Source organism: Nicotiana sylvestris, chromosome 8 (assembly GCF_000393655.2).
Source record: "Nicotiana sylvestris chromosome 8, ASM39365v2, whole genome shotgun sequence".
Lineage (NCBI taxonomy): Eukaryota > Viridiplantae > Streptophyta > Magnoliopsida > Solanales > Solanaceae > Nicotiana > Nicotiana sylvestris.
This window is the reverse complement of record NC_091064.1, coordinates 94,339,050-94,363,474: the sequence shown is the minus strand read 5'-3', so window position 1 is coordinate 94,363,474 and position 24,425 is coordinate 94,339,050. Positions and strand designations below refer to the sequence as shown.

The following is a 24,425-nucleotide window of genomic DNA, read 5'->3' as shown; positions in this document are numbered from 1 at the left end:
ACTGATCAGAATGCACAGAGCAGTGAAAAAGGCAGGATTAGCCTTCGAATGAGATTCGAAATGTTGCAGACTCAACAAGCTGCAATAGCACAACTCCAAAATCAAAATTGAGCACCAAGTAGGATCGAGCCTGAACCCTCACTAGAAGTTGTTCATAGAGCCGAACCACTTCCAGAGAGGCCAAATGAAAACGAATCGGGGACTGACCCCGCCATTATGAAGATTCTCGAAGAACTCACAAATGGATCGAATCGGGGGAGAAGAAGATTGAGAAAAACGACAAAAGGGTATAAGCGTACAACTCCCGACTTGATCCAATTCCGGGGGCACCACCGATATTGGAAGGACTAGATTCTAACAAGTTCGTGCAAAGACCCTTCCCCCTAGTGTGGATCCGAAGCTAATCCCCAAGAAGTTCCGTATGCCCGAGATTCCCAAGTATAATGGGACGACCGATCCAAATTAACACGTCACCTCATATATGAAAAGAAATGACTTGGAAGATGATGAAATTGGATCTGTACTGCTGAAGAAGTTAGAGGAGACTCTATCGAAGGGTGCCTTAATATGGTATCATAACTTACCCCTAATTCTATTGATTCGTTTGATATGCTTGCAGATTCTTTTGTTAAGGCACACGTCGGATCCAGTAAAGTTTCAACGAGTAAAGTTTCAAGATGCTCAGAAATTCGTATCTCGGTTCTAAGCAGAGAGAATGGATTTGTCTCCAGTCACCGATGACTGGACTGTTCAAGCTTTCACTCAAGGTCTCAACACTCGGAGTTCCATATCTTCACAACAGTTGAAGCAAAGTTTAATCGAGTACCCGACTGTCACTTGGGCCGATGTATATAATCGATATCAGTCTAAGATCAAGGTCGAGGATGATCAAATGGGACTCCTTCGGGGTCCGTTTATCTAGCAAGTCCATGGATATGATCAAAAGGGACATCGATCGAGAGCCAATGTCGAAAAGAGATCGGTATCAACCGTACAACATAGACCATAGAGGCAGTGGGTCTGGGCGAAGCTTCGCACGAGATGAGAGGAGAAATGATTGCGGTCAAAATTTACAGGGGCTTGATGCTGAGGAAGATCACGTTAAATATCCAAAATCCGAATGAAGGTATGACCCCATTCCAATTCTTTATATTTCTTTGACTAACACTTGCACGCTATCGACAAGGATCGACACTAAGCTTTGGATCTTAAAACACGCATTGCCCTTTTTCCCCTTATACCGGGCTTTGTCCCAAATAGGTTTTTCCGGCAAGGTTTTTAACGAGGCAACCATTGTTCGTGCTAACTTAGAGCAATTCAACAGTATTGAGGTTCCCTACAATAAGCCTCGAGTACTGGGTAGAATTACCCTCGAATGTCTACTTTGTTGCAAGGAATTACTTCGTGATAACGGGGTCTCGGTAGGAAAATGTTATAAGGGTCAAACGGTCAAATGAACCGTGCTCATATAGGTTACTCGAGCCCTAACATCAAATATGCACATATGTATAATCATCTATTGAGAGGAGTATTTTTCCTTGCCGATATCTCATGCCTTTAGAAAAATTTCCTACTTCATACTCTTGATCTATTGTGTAAACAGGCTTAAGGGTCGATCATGATGGAAGTTTGAACAACTAAACCTACGCTTGAGGACTACAGTCCGAAAAACAAAAGAAATCGAGTTACTAAATTTCAAGACCATAAGACCTTAAAGGCGACCCTCGATTTTACAGGCCACGGCCACCCCACTCGAGGACTGACACTTCGGGCAAGCTCGAGGTGAAATGGAAAATAAGCTCAAAGGGCAAGTTTCGAACTAAAGAGGCTACGGCCAAATTAACGCGGATCGGAGACGTCCGAAATCCGTATCAACTACAAAGGCCTAAGGGCTACTTCTACTTCGAGTTCGAGCAAATCCTCACTCGATCATAAAATCCCAATGGCTATCTTAACCCGAGTTCGAACAAACTCTCACTCGGGGACTACATGCAAATCCTAAGGGCTAACTTCACTTCGAGTTCGAGTAAGTCCTCACTTGATCATAAAAACCCAAGGGCTATCTTAACCCGAGTTCGAGCAAACTCTCACTTGGAGACTATCTATAAAGCCTAAGAGCTAACTTTACTACGGTTTCGAGCAAATCCTCACTCGACTATAAAGCCTAAGGGCTAACTTCACTTCGAGTTCAAGCAAGTCCTCACTAGATCATAAAAGCCCAAGGGCTATCTTAACCCGAGTTTGAATAAACTCTCACTCGAGGACTATCTATAAAGCCTAAGGGCTAACTGTACTTCGAGTTTGAGCAAATCCTCACTCGGCTATAAAGTCTAAGGGCTAACTTCACTTCGACTTCAAGCAAGTCCTTACTCGATCATAAAAGCCCAAAGGCTATCTTAACTCGAGTTCGAGCAAACTCTCACTCGGGGATTATCTATAAAGCCTAAGGGCTAACTTTACTTCGAGCAAATCCTTACTCGACTATAAAGCCTAAGGGCTAACTTCACTTCGAGTTCGAGCAAGTCCTCACTCGATCATAAAAGCCCAAGGGCTATCTTAATCCGAGTTCGAGCAAACCCTCACTCGGGGACTATCTATAAAGCCTAAGGGTTAACTTTACTTCGAGTTTGAGCAAATCCTCACTCAACTGTCAAGCTTAAGAGATACTCAAACTCTAGTTCAAATGGTTATTCAGAGTCGATTCAAACATTGGTTTGTTTTATCTTATTGACAATTTCCATTATTAATCTTCATATTCATCAATTGGTATTAGGTGAAATTACGTTTCCTTAAAACCACATTATAAGTTTAATTGTTATCCAGTTTTTAGGGTAAAAATAAAAATATTTTTTAAATTTAACTTTCTTTTAAACGCTTCCAACCGAGAGGTTATGAGTTCGAGTCTCCCCAAGAGCAAGGTGGGAAGTTCTTGGAGGGAAGGATGCCGGATGTCTATTTGGAAACAGTCTCTCTACCCTAGGGTAGGGTAAGGTCTGCGTACACACTACCCTCCCCAGACCCCACCAAGTGGGATTATACTGGGTTGTTGTTGTTGTTGTTTCTTTTAAACGCTTCACTTTATCATTGGAGCATAAAGGTGAAGTGGTAAAAAAAAGCACTTAATAAATGTTTCTTGTTTTTTTAAAACGTCAAATATTTCTAAATAAAATTGATTAATTTGTCAGAACGATATATAATTATGGAAAATTTTCTCCGCAGTATACTTTTAGCTGTATAAATGACCATTTGGTTAGCAATTACGGACACTTACAGTATTTTGTAAACCAGCCTAAAGTATATACTACGTTCTATTATTGTGCCAACTAAGTTTCAAGAGGTGGTGTTTAATGCTTCCAGATAAGTAGATAGAGGGAGTGGATGAAACTTCAATTCCTGCGGCAAAATTCTTGAGAAAAAAGCCCCAATAATTAATTTATTTTCATTTTATACTTTTGTAACAGAGATTCAACTGTATGTCAAGTCCGCTATATATACATACCAAGGAGTCTTAGAGTTTAACTTCAATACATAAAATAATATTTATAGTCATTTAAAAGGTAATTACAAATAATTATTCATGAAAAATAAAAGTAATAAATTAAAAAATAACCTAGCACAACAAGGATAAAAAATTCTTTATTGTTTAGACTGTCAGGCTGTCAATGTATATATATAAGTTAAATCAATAAATTAAATTAAATTAGTGTCTATAAAAATAATAGAATAGAGATTGAGTTTTTCGGAAACTATGGTGGTGGTAGTTGTAGAATTTTTTGCAACATACCACCGTACTGTTTGCTCATTCCTTTGCCTTGTCTATCTCTCTATATTACCTTAACCAGCCTAATTATTATTACCTCATCTTTCTTCTCTACTGTTTTGTTTATAAGAAGGAAAACTGTTATTGCTCATAATTAAAAGAAAAATGAGGCAGCAAGGTCATGAAGTATGTGGGGAGGGTGGTGTTTCTTCAAAGATGAAGCAGAAAGAAGAAGATAGCAAAAAGCCTGGAAAAGTTTCATTGTTGAAGCTGTTTTCTTTTGCTGACGTCTATGACTACTTCTTGATGTTTTTTGGATCCATTGGTGCTTGTGTACATGGTGCTTCTGTTCCTGTTTTCTTCATTTTCTTTGGGAAGTTGATAAATATTATTGGTCTCGCTTATCTTTTTCCTGCTGAAACTTCTCACAAAGTTGCCAAGGTATGCATAATTTTAACATTAATTACTCTATTTTCTATGAAGAAAATGCTAGATAATTTCTTAAATTAAGTATTCAAAAGTTAAATCCGATTGAATAGTTAAAGGTTTAATTATGTTCTTTTTGGATTGTTGTTTTGCAGTACGCATTGGATTTTGTGTACCTAAGTGTGGTGGTACTATTTTCATCATGGATAGGTTTGATCAACTTTTGTTTTCTTTTACATACATAAGGACATCTAAATTCTTCTCCTACTAATTAGTTATGTCATAAATATTTTCTTGTAAAAAAAGAGGTGGCTTGTTGGATGCACAGTGGAGAAAGGCAAGCAGCAAAGATGAGAATGGCATACTTGAAGTCCATGTTAAATCAAGATATAAGTTTTTTTGACACTGAAGCTTCCACTGGAGAAGTAATTTCTGCAATTACCAGTGATATTATTATTGTTCAAGATGCTATTTCTGAGAAGGTACCTACTTCCATTTCCCATCATTTTCAAATTCAAATTTTGTTTCTGGACTTATTAATTCACTGTTAAACTATGTTTTCAAAAATCCCTTTTTGGGAATTTATGAAAAAGAATACTATAGAGAAAGGAAAATAAATAAATAAATAAATAAATAAATAAATAAAAAAGAATTTCTATTGTTGGTTAGTAGTTGGGAGCTTCAGGTTACATCATGTTATTCATTACTATATGGAAGGAAAAGTTGGGACATAGGTCTTAAAAGTAGGGAAAGGCTTTAACTTTCCTGTAGCTGATCTGGAGAAAGAGTAAATGCAATTTGGTGGCATTAATTAGTTTTTGAGTTTGTTTCTATTTTTATAAATCAATATTAAATTTTGGAGTTACGGACCAGTAATGATTTTATGTTTTTCTCTGTTGACCAGCTGGATTTCCAAGCAGAATGTGATTAAAATTTATTCTTCTTTTATTTTAATATTTAATACTACTACTTTGGAATGTTTCTCAAATTGAATGTGATAGTCATCAATGCTCGAAGAACAATATATGTAATAGAAAAAGAACTCCATGTGACTCATGTTGGTCATATTAAGTATTGTATTAGTTCCCCATACATGCTATTGATGTATCCGCACCATTTACTTTTATGAAACAAATGGATCCCGATTTGAATCAGAACCGATGGTTAGTTAATTTACATACTCCAATATTTTCTATTAGAAATCCAAACCATATAGTCTGAGAAATTCTTCTTCTTAAAGTCAAAAGATAAGAATACTAGGGAAAAAAAGGGAAAGGAAAATAATATGAGGGTTTATGTCTTTTCCATTTTCTTATTTTTACGTAAGGTTATATCTAAGAAAAATATTCATATTCATTGTTTTCGTCAAAACATATTAAATTACTATGATTAAATAATAAATTGAAACTAAAGTAGGATGACTTTTAACTAAAATGCCCTCCCTGTCCAACTAAAAGTTGTTTGGTAATCTGTAAAAAAACTATCTATTTTGAGAAGTATTTTTGTTCAAAAATACTTTAGTTCAAAAATACTTTTCGAAAAAATACTTTCGGAAAATAGTAGTTTGTGTTTGGCCAATTTATTTTAGTAGTGTTTTTTGCAATATTTGATAAGCAAATTATATTTTGCCAATCTTTCTAAAATACTTTTGAGTATTAAATTACGCAAAGGACAGTAAATATTCAATTTATAACTAGAATTATTTGTTATTGAGAATAGAATTTGTAAAATATAAAATAAAAATATATATTAAAGATTTTAATCAATATAAATATAATTATCCAAAAAAATAATATTGGCAATATTACATTACTTATTGTTTACATGATGATTCAGACATATCAATATGCATCGTTCAATATAAATTGAAAATCAATTCCATAAATCTTATATAAAAGAGGAGATCTATTTATAGTAGAGACTATTTCAAACAAGAATAAAAAATGATGAAAAAAATAAGAAAAATAAAAAATGAATGGTAGAAACAAAAAAGGAAAAGAAAATTTAAATTAATGAGGATAATTTGAAAAATATAAAATTTTGATAAAGTTATTTTCGTTTTGAAAATATTAATTTTCTTTTTGAAAGAAGCTAGAATCTAAAGCTTATTCTCGAAAGTAGAAAAAATTGCTTCTCGTGGTGCTCAAAAGCACTTATCTATCTTGGCAAAACAATTTTTTTTTTTTTTTTTTACCAAAAAATGCTTTTGACTTGGTAGAAACTTAGCCAAATAAGCTCTAAATATGGAATATGGAATTAAAGTTTAAATTTGGCAAATATTAGGCTCGTTTTTTTTTATTTTTCTCAACTTAAATATCGAACTTTTGTTTATGGTTTGAGACGTGTGACATGATAAAAAGTAAAATATATTGGACAGGGGGAGATTGTAAATAAAAAACAAAATCTGGTTAAGAGTTCGTATAGTACTCAAAAACAAGAAAAACGAATTTGTTTTCTTTAATGTTCTATAGTTCATTGATGAGCATATTCGTTTTCTTTAATGTTCTATAGTTCATTGATGAGCATTGACTGTGAATACAAGCATTTTAATGAGCATTGTGGATATGAGTGGCGGTGCAGGTGGGAAATTTCATGCACTATGTCAGCCGTTTCTTTGCTGGTTTTACAATTGGGTTCATAAGGGTGTGGCAAATTAGCTTGGTGACTCTTTCAATTGTGCCTTTGATCGCTCTCGCCGGTGGTATTTATGCCTACATTGCTACTGGTCTCATCGCCCGAGTTCGCAAATCCTATATTAAAGCTGGAGAAATTGCTGAAGAGGTATGCGCTCCAACTGTCTGACAAAAGTCTTTTGCTTAGCATGTCAAACTGATAATGTCAATATGTACTCCAAGCTGCCCTGTATTTATGATGGTATATGACTGGACATATGTTTTAAGGTGGTAGAGTTGACTTAAATTATATATTAGTGATTGTGGAAGAAAAGTATTAAAATAATGGTTGAGGAGTTAGCTAAACAACAATAACATACCCAGCCCAGTGTATTCCCACAGTTTATCCTTGGGAGGATAGTGTGTACACAAACGTTACTCCTACCTTGTGGAGGTAACTTGTGGAAGTAGAGGGGTTGTTCCCGATAGACCATTGGCTCAAGAAAAGCAATTCTCAGCTGGTTGAGCAGTTAGCTAGATGGAGAAAATATCACATACTGTTTAAAATTTGAATAATTCAATGAATTTGAATTTTTGAAAGTTGAACAGAAATTGGTGGTGTCAAACCTTTGGAGGTTCCAAAATGAAAAGAGTGTCATATAAATTAGGACGGTAGAGTAATTTATTCAAGAAATGATCATACTTTACGCGTACTCATATAAATAGTACCCTAATTCCACTTTTTAAATCCCCTTGATTGTTGTTAGTGATCGTTTGCAATTATCAGGTTGTAGCTAATGTTAGAACAGTGCAAGCATTTACTGGAGAAGAAAAGGCCGTTAAATCGTATAAAGGTGCCTTGTTGAACACTTATAAGTATGGAAAGAAAGCTGGATTGGCAAAGGGCATGGGTTTGGGCACCTTGCATTGTGTCCTTTTCCTTTCTTGGTCATTGCTTGTGTGGTTCACTAGCATTATCGTGCACAAGAATATTGCAAATGGAGGAGATTCTTTCACCACCATGCTCAATGTTGTCATTGCTGGCCTGTAAGTTCTTTGCTTTTCATGCCTTTTCATACTCAATTTCGAAATGCTTCCACAACATTATCTTAAACAGCTAAACTATTACAAGTATTAGCAGAGACTAGTGCCCTCTTTTCTTGAGAGTACGGTGCTTCTCTGAATCTCATCACTACTTACATATGATATATAACGACTAATCACTTTCATGCCAGTGTAGACATTCTTGATAGATTGAGCTGTCGTGTTAAAGTAATGCTAATTTATAATGCTTGTATGTTGATAAAATTGATCTTTGTACGATAGCTTCAAATTTTTGTAGTTGTTGGATGTGAAGAACACCAAGTGCAGTTTTCGTCTCCCAAGCTAAACTTTTCTGCATTAAACAGAAGATATCAGATTAGTTGTGGCTTGCTGATAAGGCAGGCTATTGTGTTAGGCTCAACCATTTGCACTGAATTGAAACAGCATAGTTTTGCTGTTTTGTAATGCGAGAATCTCAATGACCTGATTTGTGTTTAAAGAAGTTTGTTTGTTCAAGATATCTCTATTGGTTACAGGATAGATATACGTCCATTTATCCTTTTGACGTTTCAAAATTTGGAGCAATTCGCAAGGTTACCCTATATAGGCAATGCTCTAACAAAAACAAAGTGAGAAAACAGATGCCTCTGACATGGTGTCTCATCCTTATTGATCTAGTCACTTGTTACTTCTATAATTGGTCAAACTTCTTCCGTAGTTTATAGAGGTCTTTTTGTGTCTATGCCACTTGGAAAGTTTTCCAGTGCATATATCTTGGTTTCAGACTTTTAATCGTCATAAAGTAGGTGCTCCGCTAGCTGCCCAGCTTTTGTAGTGTTTATGAGGAATAATGGCTTCAATAAAGCTTTAACTGCTTCTCAGGTCACTGGGGCAGGCAGCGCCAGATATTACAGCATTCCTCAGGGCTAAGTCAGCTGCCTATCCTATTTTTGAGATGATTGAACGAGATACTATCAGTAAAACCAGTTTCAAGAGTGGTCAGCAGCTGAGCAAAGTAGATGGGCACATCCAATTTAGAGATGTATGTTTTAGCTATCCATCTCGTCCCGATGTGGCAATCTTTGACAAGATCTCTCTTGATATTCCATCAGGGAAGATTGTAGCTCTTGTGGGAGGAAGTGGATCAGGGAAAAGTACAGTTATATCTTTGATTGAACGCTTCTATGAACCGCTCTCGGGACATTTACTATTGGATGGAACTGATATTAGGCACCTGGACTTGAAGTGGATGAGACAGCAAATAGGGCTGGTAAATCAAGAACCCGCCCTTTTCGCTACAACCATTAGAGAGAACATTCTCTACGGAAAAGGTGATGCTAGCCTAGAAGATATTGCACGTGCGGCCAAACTTTCAGAAGCAATGACTTTCATCAACAACCTCCCGGATAGGTTCGAAACTCAGGTACATTCTGTCCTTTACATGTACTAGGTGATGTCACACTATAGCAAAGAGAATAAAATGGGTGCTTCTATTTTTTTTTATTTTTTTTATTTATTACTTAATAAGTACTTGCTTATGATTGTGCCTTAAATGTTCTCACATAGCTAATTTCAGTGTTTGTGTGGCTGTCTAATAGCAAATAGCAACTACAGCATGGGGTGCTTCGCAAAACTTTCTGCGTCTTTACACGCAAAACTTCCCAAAACTTTTTCTTCTTTCTTCTCACTGTATCAGGGTTTGAGTTTTGAGATATGAGTCTATCTTGCTCAGATCCTTCAAAATCCTTGCCAAACCCATGTCGATCCGACACAATTCGGATGTGGGTGTGGGACTGGATTTGGTCACTAACTTGGGTGTTTTGACTGCACCTATGGCCAAGAAGTATAGGTTGATTGAATTTCCGGTTATTGTTCCAAAAATGACTTTTCCTTCATTGTTGTATTCATGGTAGTATTGTTTGGATATTGAGTTCCTCCTCTAAAAATTGGATTTCTTCGCTTTGTCTTTGTAACTATTTCGGCTACTCTCAGCCAACAAACAAGCTAAATGGTCTTTTGGAGATTTCTGGCACTATACCTCTTTCCAATAGAAGGGTGTAGGCCAAAGAAGTCTTGGGGAGAGGTGATTAGGCGGGACATGGCGCTACTTGAGCTAACCGAGGACATGACTCTAGATAGAAGGGTGTGGAGGTCGAAGATTAGGGTAGAAGGTTAGTAGGTAGTCGTGCATCTCCCTTTGTCTTCTCTAGCTTGATAGTATTAGCGCTAGTATGGTACCCTTTTTTCCTTAGTTTGTTATATTCGCATGTCTCGTTTCGTTGTTACTTGCCATTGGTAATTCCGTAGTTTGCTAGCAGTACTTCGTTCATACTCTCGTTTGCTGCCTTGGAATTAGTTTTCTAAATATGTTATCTTGCTACTACTTGTTATCAGTACCCCTTTCATATTGCTATCTCCGATCTAGTTTTCTAATTATTGTTTTGCTATTGCTTGCTACCAGGGCTTCTCTCACCTTCTTTAGCCGAGGGTTTATCGGAAATAGTCCCTCTACCCTTCCAGGGTAGGGGTAAGGCTGCGTACATCCTACCCTCCCAGACCACACTGGGTTGTTGTTGTTGTTGTTGTTGTTATACCTCTTTCCAATAGCTGAGAATAGATTCTTTTTCCTGCGTGTTACAAGGACTTTCTTTCACAATGCATTACCAGCGGTGTTTTGGGAGAAGAATTCTGGTGCTGCTTTTCTTTTCGTTAAGTGTTCAGTATTCGGAGGCACTATTTAGGCAATTATTAACTATTCTATTGGTTTATTAGTATCACCTTCTTTCTAAAAAAGAACAAACTCAAGTCACTTCACTGTCTCCAGTTGGAATGTTTGTCTTGGAAATCGAGAATTATTGAAAATATTTTGTATATTCCTATCAAATATGCCAACGAAAAGGATATTTTAAAAATTGTGCAGAATATTCTTATTGATTATGACATAATTAAGAATCCCAAGGATTAAGAAACTTTCTTAGCTCAAAACTCCTACTTAAGGAAAAAAATTTCAACTAAAGTTTTTGTGTCTTCACTTTTTTCAGAGAAAATATTCAAGAAAGGCTTCATAAGACTGACTGACTGTTATCTTTAATAAAACATAATAGATATCTGAAGCTGTGTCATTTACAGGTTGGCGAAAGGGGGGTGCAGTTATCTGGGGGACAGAAGCAAAGAATTGCAATTTCTCGTGCTATAGTGAAGAATCCATCAATTCTTCTATTAGATGAAGCTACGAGTGCACTTGATGCTGAGTCTGAAAAAAGTGTACAAGATGCTCTTGATCGTGTGATGGTGGGAAGAACAACTGTAATTGTTGCTCATCGCCTTTCTACCATTAGAAATGCTGATATTATAGCTGTTGTAAACACTGGCAAGATAGTAGAAACTGGAAGTCATGAGGAGCTTATTTCGAAACCAGATGGTGCCTATGCATCACTTGTTCAACTTCAACAAGCAGCTCCTTTGCATCGCCATCCTTCTCAAGGGCCTACCATGGGACGACCACTTAGGTACAAGATTTACCTGCTGATACATTGTCTTCCTAATATATCCAAATATCATGATATCCTCTTTATTGTTGCATTACATTGTCGTACTTTTGACGACTAGTGCTACTGTTCTGGTGATACTTGGAAATTTTCTGCTAATGTAGGCTCAAACAAATTATAAAAGGTGGTAGTTCTTGCTTGTAAGCTGTGAGACCTGATCTTTCAATTATTTTTATGGTTAATTTGCTTGATCTTTTTTCTACAGCATAAGGTATTCACGCGAAAGCAGCATAAGGTATTCCCGCGAGTTATCCCGAACAACAACACGTAGTCATGGAGCTAGCTTTCGATCTGAAAAATCTGCTAGCGGTATTGGCGCTGATGGTGTAGAGGACGTTTACTCACCAAATATTTCCGCGAGGAGATTGTATTCCATGATTCGTCCTGACTGGTATTATGGGGTTATTGGAACTATCTGTGCATTTATTGCTGGAGCTCAGATGCCTCTATTTGCCTTAGGGGTGTCACAAGCCCTTGTGTCTTACTACATGGATTGGGACACAACACGCCATGAAGTGAAGAGAATTTGTTTCCTGTTTTGTGGTGGTGCAGTATTAACCGTCGTTGTTCACGCCATTGCACATACTTGCTTTGGAATCATAGGAGAGCGTCTTACACTTCGCGTGAGAGAAATGATGTTCTCTGGTAATCATATAATAATCAATGTTTTTCTTGTATGAGACGTTGCTTTTCGTGTAAATATGTAGACCTGCAATTGCATAAGTTTGTCGCGTAGTAAAACTTTGGTTCATCGCGTTGATATTATTCATCATATTTAATTTTAGAATATAATTCACTCATCTCTGTTTTTTTTAGTATCATTCCTTTAATCGACAGGTTGCTTATTTATATCTTTAAAGGACTTCCAAATGTAGGAATTTTGTCTTGATTAATGATTTCATATAAATTTGAATCATACCTTTGCTACATCTTGTTGAAACCTCGTGTTGATATCTGCTTTCTTTGTAACTGCCCTTCTTTTTGTCTGTCCTCTATTCAAATAAAAAGTCCCCAACATTTTTCTATATTTGGTTGCAGCTATGCTAAGAAATGAGATAGGATGGTTTGATGAGATGAACAACTCAAGTTCTACACTTGCATCACGATTGGAAAGTGATGCTACTCTATTGCGAACTGTAGTGGTTGATCGCTCTACCATTCTCCTACAGAATGTAGGTTTGGTGGTCACTTCCTTCATCATTGCATTCATCTTGAATTGGAGGCTCACCCTTATTGTCATGGCTATGTATCCACTTATCGTTAGTGGTCACATCAGTGAGGTTCAATCTTTTCCCTTCATCAGCATGTGTCATTATATCTTTCATATCATTCTGTTGATAGGTATTGTTATTCTTGCAGAAACTCTTTATGCAAGGCTTTGGTGGTGACTTGAGCAAAGCCTATCTTAGAGCAAATATGTTTGCCGGTGAGGCTGTAAGTAACATCAGAACTGTTGCAGCATTCTGCGCTGAGGAGAAGGTAACTGATCACTATGCTCGTGAACTTGTTGAACCTGCAAAGCTGTCATTTAGCAGGGGTCAGATTGCCGGTATCTTTTATGGAGTCTCTCAGTTTTTCATCTTCTCCTCTTATGCCCTTGCCTTATGGTATGTTGCTCAAGTTTTTACTTATCTTAATTATTGTTGGGGTTTCCTTTGGGTGGGAATGCAGCTTGTAGTTCAGAGTGAAGTGCTTTGCATACTTGCACCATTACATACTGCAACGATTTTGGGATCTGGATAAATTTATCACCTTCTTTCACATATTTACAAACCATCTAGAAGAGAAAGAAGTACTAGTTTAGTGAAGTAGATAGCCAGTCCCATACATTATAACAGTTGTTTATTTTACTTAGTTCACAACCTTGTACCAATATGGTTTTCCCTTGAGCTCGCAGTAGTTTAACATGTACAACAACAACAACAATAAACCCAGTGTAATCCCATAAGTGGGGTCTGGGAAGGGTAATGTGTACGCACCTTACCCCTACCTTACGAAGATGAGCTCCCAATAGTTTAACATGTATTCTTCCTAAACTTTGTATAGGTATGGTTCTGTTTTGATGGGGAGGGAAATAGCCGGCTTCAAATCTGTTATGAAATCGTTTATGGTTTTGATTGTAACCGCTCTGGCTATGGGAGAGACCCTTGCAATGGCGCCAGATCTTATAAAAGGAAACCAAATGGTAGCATCAGTATTTGAGGTGCTTGATCGAAGGACAGAAATTTTAAGTGACACTGGAGAGGAGATAACTAGGGTTGAGGGCTCAATTGAGTTTAAGGATGTTGAGTTCTGCTATCCTGCAAGACCCGATGTTCACATTTTCAAAGACTTCAATATGAGAGTGCATGCAGGAAAGAGTATGGCGATAGTAGGGCAGAGTGGTTCTGGTAAAAGCTCAGTACTGTCTCTCATTTTACGGTTCTATGATCCAGTATCAGGGAAAGTGATCATTGATGGTAAGTTTATACCTATATTGTTTTGAACTAGAAACGTTCCAACTTTCAGCTGAGATTGTCTTAATCATATTGGTGATGGGAATTTACACAGGCAAAGACATCAAGAAGCTAAAGCTCAAGTCTGTAAGAAAGCACATTAGCCTGGTCCAACAAGAACCAGCACTTTTTGCCACATCAATCTATGAGAACATCCTTTATGGAAAAGAGGGAGCATCTGAGGCAGAAGTGATTCAAGCAGCTAAGCTTGCTAATGCACATAATTTCATTAGTGCACTACCCCATGGCTACTCGACTCAAGTTGGGGAGCGAGGAGTTCAACTATCTGGCGGACAGAAGCAAAGGGTAGCCATTGCCCGAGCTGTTCTAAAGAACCCTGAAATGTTGCTGTTAGACGAAGCTACAAGTGCTCTTGACGTGGAATCTGAGCGTATAGTTCAACACGCATTAGACAGGTTGATGAAAAACAGGACTACTGTCATTGTGGCACATCGATTATCCACCATAAAAAATGCAGATCAGATATCTGTTTTACAAGATGGGAAAATAGTGGAGCAAGGAACTCACTCTGCACTGGTAGAGAACAAGGATGGAGCCTACTATAAGCTAATCAACTTACAGCAACACCAACATCTACAGCAATAGCATAACCAACATACTTGGAGATATTTTATCATACAAAACTCAATGTGTACAATTCTTTCCCTCATCATGTTTAAAATAGTTGCATTATTTTCTGTTTGATCTATCGTAAATAATATATGGCTCAGCTTCTTTGGCTATTGTGATCCTTAGTATTCAGGTGTTAAGACTATTTTTTAAATGTTCTTCCCCTGGAATATCTTTACCTTTCTTGAAGGCTCCATGTTTATTTCGCTAGTTTGAGGGCGGGGATCATGTTGAAAACTTTAGGGCGTATAATTGGTTAACCACTTTCTGATTAACAAGAAAAAGAAAAAAAAAATAAATTTACAATAATCTCACCAGTGGAGTCTTGGAAGGGAAAAAACAAATTTAATTAAAATCAAAAGTTACTTGCACTTACTAAGGAAAATTCTCCAATGGTTCGAAAATAGGGTTAAATGAATCTGCTTTTCTTGCTTGTAAAATATTGTAAAACTACAGAAGTGCAAAGATTACCCCATCGTTCTCTTTTCTTTGTTTGTGTTTTTTTTCCAAATAGCAAAATTTATTTATAGCAAAATTTGTTTTTTTCCAAACTTATATCACCCGGTAGCCACAAAATGACCCCATATAAGTCATAGCCTAAAAACAATAATAAGGGCTAGTAACTGAAAAACCAAAGCACCGGAGAAGTCTCCTGTTGATACACCGCTTAAGCCTCCGGCTGATTCAACATCAAAGCCAGCTGAAGAACCAGATCAGCCTCCTGCTGAAACTACTCATAAGCCTCAAGCTGGTTCAACATCAAAGCTAGCCGAAGCACCAGAGGAGCAGCCTAAGGAAGAGGAGCATGTTGACGCTGGAGCCACCACAGCTTCCATGGATCATGACGATGCATCTGTATAAGCAAATCTTTGTCGCCAAAAGTTATAAACATCGTCACTGTAGTCAATTACTAAGTTAGGATTCCTAGGGAAAGAGAAGCCTGAGTTGGATGGGGCTCGATAGAAACTTATTCTTGCGGATTCTTCCTTCCCTTATGTTGTTGAAAGCACGAATAGCACAAAGGACTTTTACTAGTGACTCCAGACAGTCAGTGATTAGACTTGTAAAAAATTTAGATCTGCCCATGTAACCTGAACACTAATTCTTATATTTTTGTATCATCATCAGCCGATACTACTCTATTCTTCTTGCTACATGAGTTTTACTTGCGTCTAGATTGAAGCTGCCGATTTCGGGTTTGACATACAAAAAGAAAAGGAGGTTAAGGTAAAAGGCAGATAATCAACGAACGAAGATGAAGACAAGTAGTAAATAAGTAAACAAAACAAACAAGTTTGATCTTTGTCCACATATACACAATAGCCTTTGTACATTTTACTTCTCTCGTTTTTTTTTTTCTTTTTCAATAGAATTACTTTATTCTTTTTGTGAGGTGGACCTATAGATTTTGTTCATTACCATTCTTTGATTTTTGTTTTAATAGAAATGTCAGCAACTTCTTAGTTATAAACTTCTATACAAAATAGTCTATACACGTTGGATAGATAAGGTTAGGTAAAAGAATAATATATACACTTTTATACATCAGACAACAGTCTATACACGTTAGATAGATAAAAGTACTCGGGATACAAAATATATACAAAATAGAGCGTCACTATACAAAATAGACTGTCACTATAGAAAAAAATATACAAAATAGTCTGTCACTATACAATTTATATACAATAGACTGTCAGTATACAAAATATATACAATAGACTGTCACTATACAAAATATATACAAAATAAATTGTTATTATAAAAATAATATACTAAATAGACTGTCACTATACAAAATAGACTGTCACTATACAAAATATTATACTAAATAGACTACACTATACAATTTATATACAAGAGACTGTCATTATACAAAAAATATACAAAATAGACTGTCACTATACAAAATATATACTAAATTTTTGTTTTAATAGAAATGTCAGCAACTTCTTAATTATAAACTTCTATACAAAATAGTCTATACACATTGGATAGATAAGGTTAGGTAAAAGAATAATATATACACTTTTATACATCAGACAACAGTCTATACACGTTGGATAGATAAAAGTACTCGGGACGGTTATAACATATTCCCCAATCATGTCAATCGTGTCTTGGACGCAATTACCCGTCAATTGGCCACCTAGGTGAAAGTCATTACCCTAGTGCCTTTTAGAATATTTGAACAACTTGTAGCATTTTACTCTTAGCTTAATCTATTTGCAATTATAATTTGTAGTTTGATAATAGTAGAATTATAAAATAAAACCCAAAAATGAATAGAAGTGCAATTTGGAACCAATACGCAATCCCAACCTAAATAGATACTCAACTCCCTTTCTAGCTCTCTGTGGAAATCAATCCCGACCCAAAAATGGGTAAAAGCTATTGCGACCCTCTCCGGCTACTTATTAGTGGTGCGGAGTAGGTTGCGATCACTTTTTGGCGCCATTGCCGGGGAGCTAACGGTTTTGGCTATCTATTTAGTTAGTTTTGTGTATTGTTCTTCTTTCTTTCTTTGTTACTTACTTGTTTGTGTCACTACTCAGGTACCAATATGGATTTGAATAATGCTAATGACCCTCTTGGAAACGTGATTGCGGGGGAGGAGGTAGATGATGCTGAGCAAGATGAGGTGCCTCTTGTACCTCAAGGACAACGTAGAGGCCGCAATGCCAATGCTAATCCAAATGACAATATTCCTGACCCTCCTCTGCCACCTCCAAGAGTGGCTCCCAGAGTACTTTCGAACCAGGGTTATGTAAGTGCTATTGTCCCACCCAGAATCCGGGCGTACAACTTTCAGATAACCAATGTGATATTGACCTTACTTGAGCAGTGTGGATACTTCACGGGCGCTGTGGATCAAAATTCCTACAAACATCTCAAGGGGTTCGTGGTGCTGGGGGAGAAAATAGACGAATGTGTCCGAGGATGCTCTTAGGTTGAGACTTTTCCCATTCTCACTTCGGGGGAAGGCATTAGATTGGCTCGAGAAACTCCCCAACCATTCCATCACAACTTGGGATGAGTTGGTGGATAAATTCATTTCTAAATTCTTTTCACCCGGCCATATGGCGACACTTCGAGATGAGATATTGGCTTTCAAGCAAGAGCCCACGGAACCTTTGCATGATATTTGGGAGCGGTATAGAACGATGGTGAAGGAATTCCCCAATAATGATATGACCGATGCTATGATCCAACAAACTTTCTACCGGGGCATCAGTACAACAAATCAATGCATAGTGAGCCAATTTTCCGGGGGCAACGTTATGAAGCTGTCATATGATGAGGCATGTGATGTACTTGATGAGATGACGGACACTTCTTCTGCATGGCAAAGTAGAGCTAATGTACCTCAAGGCGACCCTACAGTTATTCATTTGCACAAGGAATTACATGACCATGGACAAGCTATAGCGGAGTTGACAACTACTATGATTCAATTGGCTAAGGCACAGTTACAACAAGTCCAAAATTCTCGCCAAGTGAATGCCATGGAGGGTGTTAATATACTTGTCAACAAGAAAAGGCAAAGAAGGCAACAAAACCAAGGGAATTCTGAGAAATTTGATGATGCATGTGATGGTTTTCAAAATGATGGTTATGATGACCAAAGTGAAGAGGTTCAATATGTAAACAATTATCAAGGCCAACGGGGCAACTATTCCAACCAACAACAGTGGCGACCTCAAGGCAATTGGGGCAACCAACAACAAAACAGTGGTAATTGGGGGAACAACAACCAAAACAACAACTGGGACAATCAGAACAACAATCAAGGCAACCAAGGGAATTGGAATGGTAATAACAATAATTGGGGTGGCAATAATAATCAAGGAGGATAGAACAATGGAAACCAAGGAAACTGGGGGCAAGGCTTTCAAAGGCCCCCAATGTACCAACAACCGAACAATCCACCACCATTTCTATCTCAAGGTCCTAGTTCTTCGAGTAATGATATGGGTCGAATTGAAATGATGTTCGAGCAGATGATGAAGAGGAATGCGGATTCTGATGCACAGTTAGCTTCTCACAATACCTCTATCCGAAAGTTGGAGGTGTATTTAGGCCAAATCTCTCAGTCATTGAATACTCGCTCGAAGGGTGCTCTACCAAGTTATACGGTAGTAAACCCAAAGGGTGGGAACAATCATGTTATGGAGGTTACAACAAGAAGTGGGAGAGGCGGTGATGTGAATGCCTCTAAGCAAAAACAAGTCGTAGATGATGAAGTTGAGTTGTAAGATGACGAAGTCATTTTGGTAGGTGAAGATGTGGTTGATGAAAATGTGAACAATGAAGTGAGGATTGATATTCAAAAAGTCGAGGTGAAAACTCAAAATGATGTGAACCCGTCTAGGGAACACATAATTGACATGCCGGAGCCGGTTGTGACAAAAGCCAAGGCTCCTTTGCCAAGGCCACCTCCACCTTATCCTCAAAGCCTCGCGAAGCAGAAGAATGATAATCAGTTTAAAAAGTTCATTGACATGATGAAGAGCTTATCTATTAATGTGCCTTTGGTGGAGGCACTTGAACAAATATCGGGTTATGCAAAATTCATGAAAGACTTGGTTGCAAAGAAGCGTTTTATGGATTGTGAAACTATAAAGATGACTCACCAAGTTAGTGCTATAGTGCATTCAATGGCCCCGAAGCTTGAAGATCCCGGTGCTTTCACCATTCCTTGCACTATTGGGAGTGTAGATTTTGCCAAGGCTCTATGTGACTTGGGAGCTAGTATCAATTTGATGCCCTACTCGGTTTTCAAAACTTTGGGTATCAGGCAACCTAGGCCAACCTCAATGAGACTTCAAATGGCGGATCGATCGATGAAGTGACCTTTGGGCATTATTGATGACGTGCTTATCCGAGTGGACAAATTCATATTGCCGACCGACTTTGTGATTCTGGATTGTGAGGTGGACTATGAGGTTCCTATTATCTTGGGAAGGCCTTTCCTTGCAACGGGGAAGGCATTGGTTGATGTTGAAGCGGGTGAGCTCACTTTCCGAGTGGGAGATGAAAAGGTCGTCTTCATGTGTACAAATCTATGAAGCAGCCCAATAGTACCGAGGTGTGCTCTTTTGTTGACATCATCACAATAGTGATAATTGATGACACCAGTGCAATGATCAATGTGGAGGACCCATTGGAAGCTGTATTGTTAAATCTTGATGTCAATGAGGATGCAAGCCGAGTGGAGTGCGAGAATGCTTTACATGGAATGGGCTCTTATTCTTATGAGCCTAGAAAATTGTCTTTGGATGTTGAAAACCGGAAAACTCCATCAACAAAACCATCAATTGAGGAGCCACCGGTGTTGGAGTTGAAACCACTTCCTCCATACCTCAGGTATGAGTTCTTGGGCTCAAATTCTACTTTACTAGTTATTCTTTCTTCTTGCCTTACTAACATGCAGGTTGAGGCCACTTTGGCGGTGCTTCAAAAGCAGAAAAGGGTAGTTGGATGGACTTTGGCTGACATTCGGGGAATAAGCCCCACATTCTATATGCACAAAATTATATTGGAGGATGATGCAAAGCCTTCCTTAGAGCATCAAAGAAGATTGAACAAGGCAATACAAGAAATGGTGAAGAAAGAAGTGATCAAGTGGTTGGATGCCGGTGTTGTGTACCCCATTTCCGATAGCTCATGGACTTCTCCGGTGCAATGTGTACCGAAAAAGGGTGGTATGACTGTGGCAAAAAATGAAAACAATGAACTTATTTCCACTCGGACAGTTACCAGATGAAGGGTATGTATGGACTACCGGAAGCTAAACAAGGTGACCCGAAAGGATCATTTCCCATTTTCATTCCTTGACCAAATGCTTGATCGTCTTGCGGGGCATGCTTTTTATTGCTTTTTGGATGGATACTCGGGGTATAATCAAATCTTGATTGCTCTGGAAGATCAGGAAAAGACCACATTCACTTGTCCGTATGGCACATTTGCTTTCTCTAGGATGCTATTCGGTTTGTGTAATGCTCCGGCGACCTTCCTACGATGCATGATGGCTATTTTCACCGACATGGTGGAAGATATCTTTGAGGTCTTCATGGATGATTTCAGTGTGGTTGGTGATTCCTTTGAAGAGTGTTTGAGAAATTTGGATAGAGTATTAGCCCGATGTGAAGACACCAATCTCGTGCTTAATTGGGAAAAATGCTACTTCATGGTGGAGGAAGGCATAGTGTTGGGCCACAAGATTTCAAAGCATGGAATTGAAGTTGACAAAGCCAAGATAGAGTTGATTTCAAGGCTTCCTCCCCCCATTTCCGTCAAGGGGGTGAGGAGTTTTCTTGGGCACGCGGGTTTCTACCGGAGGTTTATAAAAGATTTTTGAAAGGTGGTAAACCCCTTGTGCAAGCTACTAGAAAAGGATGCAAAGTTTGTGTTCGATGAGGGATGTATGCAAGCATTTGAGCTTCTTAAGCTTAAGTTGACCACTACCCCAATCATTACCGTACCAAATTGGAGCTTGCCTTTCGAGCTCATGTGTGATGCAAGTGACATTGCGGTTGGGGCTATCTTGGGTCAAAAGGTTAACAAGATGTTTCATCTGGTGTACTACACAATCAAGACCATGAATGAGGCTCAAAGAAACTACACGGTTACCGAAAAAGAGTTGTTGGCTATAGTATTTGCAATGGAAAGGTTTTGGTCATATCTTATAAGGGCCAAGGTCATAGTGCACACCGATCATGCCACCCTTAGGTACTTGATGACAAAGAAAGACTCCAAGGCAAGATTGATGCGATGGGTGTTACTACTTCAAGAGTTTGATCTAGAAATTGTGGACCGGAAAGGTAGTGAGAACCAAGTGGCTGACCACTTGTCCCATTTGGAAGAGGAGGGGAGGCCTTGTGATGGCCTTGAGATCAATGATTCATTTCCCGACGAACAACTCCTTGCGGTGTCAATGAATGATATGCCATGGTTTGCCGATGTTGCCAATTACCTTGTGACTAGAGTAATCCCATGTGAGCTCTCTTCTAACCAAAGGAAGAAGCTCAAGAGGGATAGTTTGGATTTCTATTGGGATGAGCCATACTTGTTCAAGATTTGCACGGATGGAGTGATTCGTAGATGTGTCTCGGAGGAAGAACAATTGAGTATCTTAGAGGCTTGTCATTCTTCAACCTATGGTGGCCATCACGGTGGGGTGAGGACCGTCTCGAAAGTTCTTAGTTGTGGATTCTATTGGCCAACCTTGTTCAAAGATGCGGGTGATTTTGTGAAGAGGTATGACGATTGCCAAAGAGCGGGTGGAATTTCAAAAAGGGATGAGATGCCTCTCAATACCATTCTTGAAGTGGATATCTTTGATGTTTGGGGAATCGATTTCATGGGTCCATTTGTTAGCTCTTGTGGGAATACTTACATTCTCATGGCGGTTGACTATGTCTCAAAATTGGTTGAAGCTGTGGCTTTGCCTAACAATGAAGCCCGAAGTGTTGTTGCATTTCTTAAGAAGAGCATTTTCACAAGGTTTGGCACTCCCCGTGTGATTATTAGTGATGGGGGATCTCATTTTTACAATAAAGCTTTCGACACGTTGCTTTCTAAGTATGGTGTCAATCACAAAGTTTCTACCCCCTATCACCCTCAAGCAAGTGGTCAAGTGGAAGTCTCTAACCGGGAAATCAAAAGCATATTGTCAAAGACGGTCAATGCAAATAGGGCTGATTGGTCAAAGAAGTTGGATGACGCTCTATAGGCTTATCGGAGGGATTACAAAACTCCAATTGGTATGTCTCTGTATCGGTTGGTGTTTGGAAAAGCTTGCCATCTTCCGGTTGAGTTAGAGCACAAGGCCATGTGGGCTTTGAGGAAGTTGAATCTTGAATGGGATGTTGCAGCCAATCTTCGTGTAGAGCAGCTCAATGAACTCGATGAATTTAGATTCCATGCCTACTCCAGTTCGCCCTTGTATAAGGACAAGATGGAGTACCTTCATGACAAATATGCTCGTGAAAAGGAGTTCAAAGTAGGTGATTTGGTTCTCTTGTTCAACTCCCGGTTACGTCTGTTTTCGGGAAAGCTCAAATCCAAATGGAGTGGACCATTTGAAGTTGTGTTTGTGACCCCTTTTGGTGCTCTTGATTTGAAAAATAAAAATGGTGAAGTCTTCAGAGTTAACGGGCACCGGGTCAAGCAATATCCTAGGAAAATTGATGACAGCCACGTGGTGGCACTTCTTCACTTCAAATGATGTGATGGTAACCTGCGTCGTGCCGCGACGGTAAATTAGGCGCTTCTTGGGAGGCAACCCATGTGTTTTTTTTCTTGTTTTCTTTGATTTTCTTTGTAGTATAGGACTGATTTTTGGACTAACTAATATGCTCAAATTACACTTTAATAAATAGTGTAAGACGGTCGGCGTCAAATATAATAACCCAACAAGGTTGGGGTCGAATCCCACAGGGAATAGGTGTGAAAAGGTTACTCTTATAGTATGTTGCTCGATTAAAGTCGTATCTCTATTCTGTTAACAATAACAAGAGAATGGTTTTATAGTAACAAGAGTATGAATTGAGTTTGGTTGGAAGTATCAACTAATTGGAATATTTATAGAGTAATTAATTGGATTAAAAAAACCAAGGTTGTGTCCCCTTTAATGGAGTGTAATACTTATCGGTGTTAATATGATATATTTCTAATGGAAGGTTCTTTTGATATGCAAATGATGTCTAAGTGACTACCCAATATTTCCCAATAGTTGAGTAGTATTTTCTCTTTATAATTTTCCCAAATATAAAAGAGTTGCAATTTAGAACCATCAATATATGCCAAGTAAACCCCACTTATTCCTAAGCGATAGCCTTGAGTCATTGATATTTACTTCTACCAAATTCTAACCCACTTTCCCAAGCAAAGCAAGAATTTAATGGCACTTGTTAATGTTTGCAACCACCAACAATAAATGAAGAATGAGAAGTAAACAAATATCAACCAGCCATTATATATATATTCAATGTTAAACACCCATTAGCATAACACCCATTTAGGGTCCATAACCTTAGTATTTAAAGTTAGCTACTCATACTACAATACAAAAATCAAAGAGTATTTAATGTCTTAAAAGATTACAAAATAGAGAATCTTCACCCAAAAGCTTCCAAAAGTGAGGTATATTAATGTTTTGGAATGTGGTTCAAAGACTAGACAAGATGAGCCCACAAAGACATCATAAAACTATTTATATTGGACTCAAAATCGGGACAGAAAACGGACAAAAATGCCCTTTCAGGTCTGATATGCGATCGCATTCTTGTTGCAGAGCACATATGCGGTCCGCATCTTGAACATCCTCATCGCTGACTGGAACCCTAGTTTACAAGTCTTCTTCGCATTCCAATTATGCGGATCGCATGCAAAAATGCGATCGCATCTTCGTCCTTCAGTGACCTTTATGGTTGGTTTGCGGTTCACTCTGCGGCTCACATGTTGGTTCTGCGGTCGCATAATGGACCGCATTCTTGACTTGAGATTTAACCCAGATCTCTGCTTTTGTCTGCGATTTGACGTGCATTCTGCGGCTCGCATGTCTGATCTGCGATCGCATAGTGTATCGCAGACCAACATTTTTGCTACATTTTGCTCTTTTCTTGTCTTTTTGCTTCCATTTCCATGTTCTTGGGTTCTCAGTCCTTATGTACTGTAGAAACAACAAAAATACATAAGTAACAGAGATAATTGCATTAAAACAAGCTAAAATCTAAGCAATTAGTATTGAAATGTGCCGAATTTGTCCGGCACATTAACACCCCCAACTTAAACTCTTGCTTGTCCTCAAGCAACTAAAACAAACTTAGCCTATTCTAGACTTTATTACAAAACATGAAACGATAATGACTACGGGTGGTGTTCATTGCTAGTACTTCAAGCATGC

General features: G+C 38.2%; 1 protein-coding gene across 1 annotated transcript; it reads left to right on the top strand.

The window, feature by feature from the left end:
* Positions 1–3,739: 3,739 nt before the first annotated feature.
* LOC104216527 (ABC transporter B family member 2-like) lies at positions 3,740–14,626 on the top strand. The gene is made up of 12 exons (XM_009766592.2): positions 3,740–4,201; positions 4,342–4,396; positions 4,493–4,668; positions 6,767–6,967; positions 7,586–7,845; positions 8,725–9,265; positions 10,972–11,351; positions 11,596–12,035; positions 12,429–12,670; positions 12,750–12,997; positions 13,437–13,849; positions 13,941–14,626. The coding sequence occupies exons 1-12, from the start codon at positions 3,926–3,928 to the stop codon at positions 14,489–14,491; spliced, it is 3,783 nt and encodes a 1,260-aa protein (XP_009764894.1). The 5' UTR covers positions 3,740–3,925; the 3' UTR covers positions 14,492–14,626.
* The last annotated feature ends 9,799 nt before the right edge of the window (positions 14,627–24,425 follow it).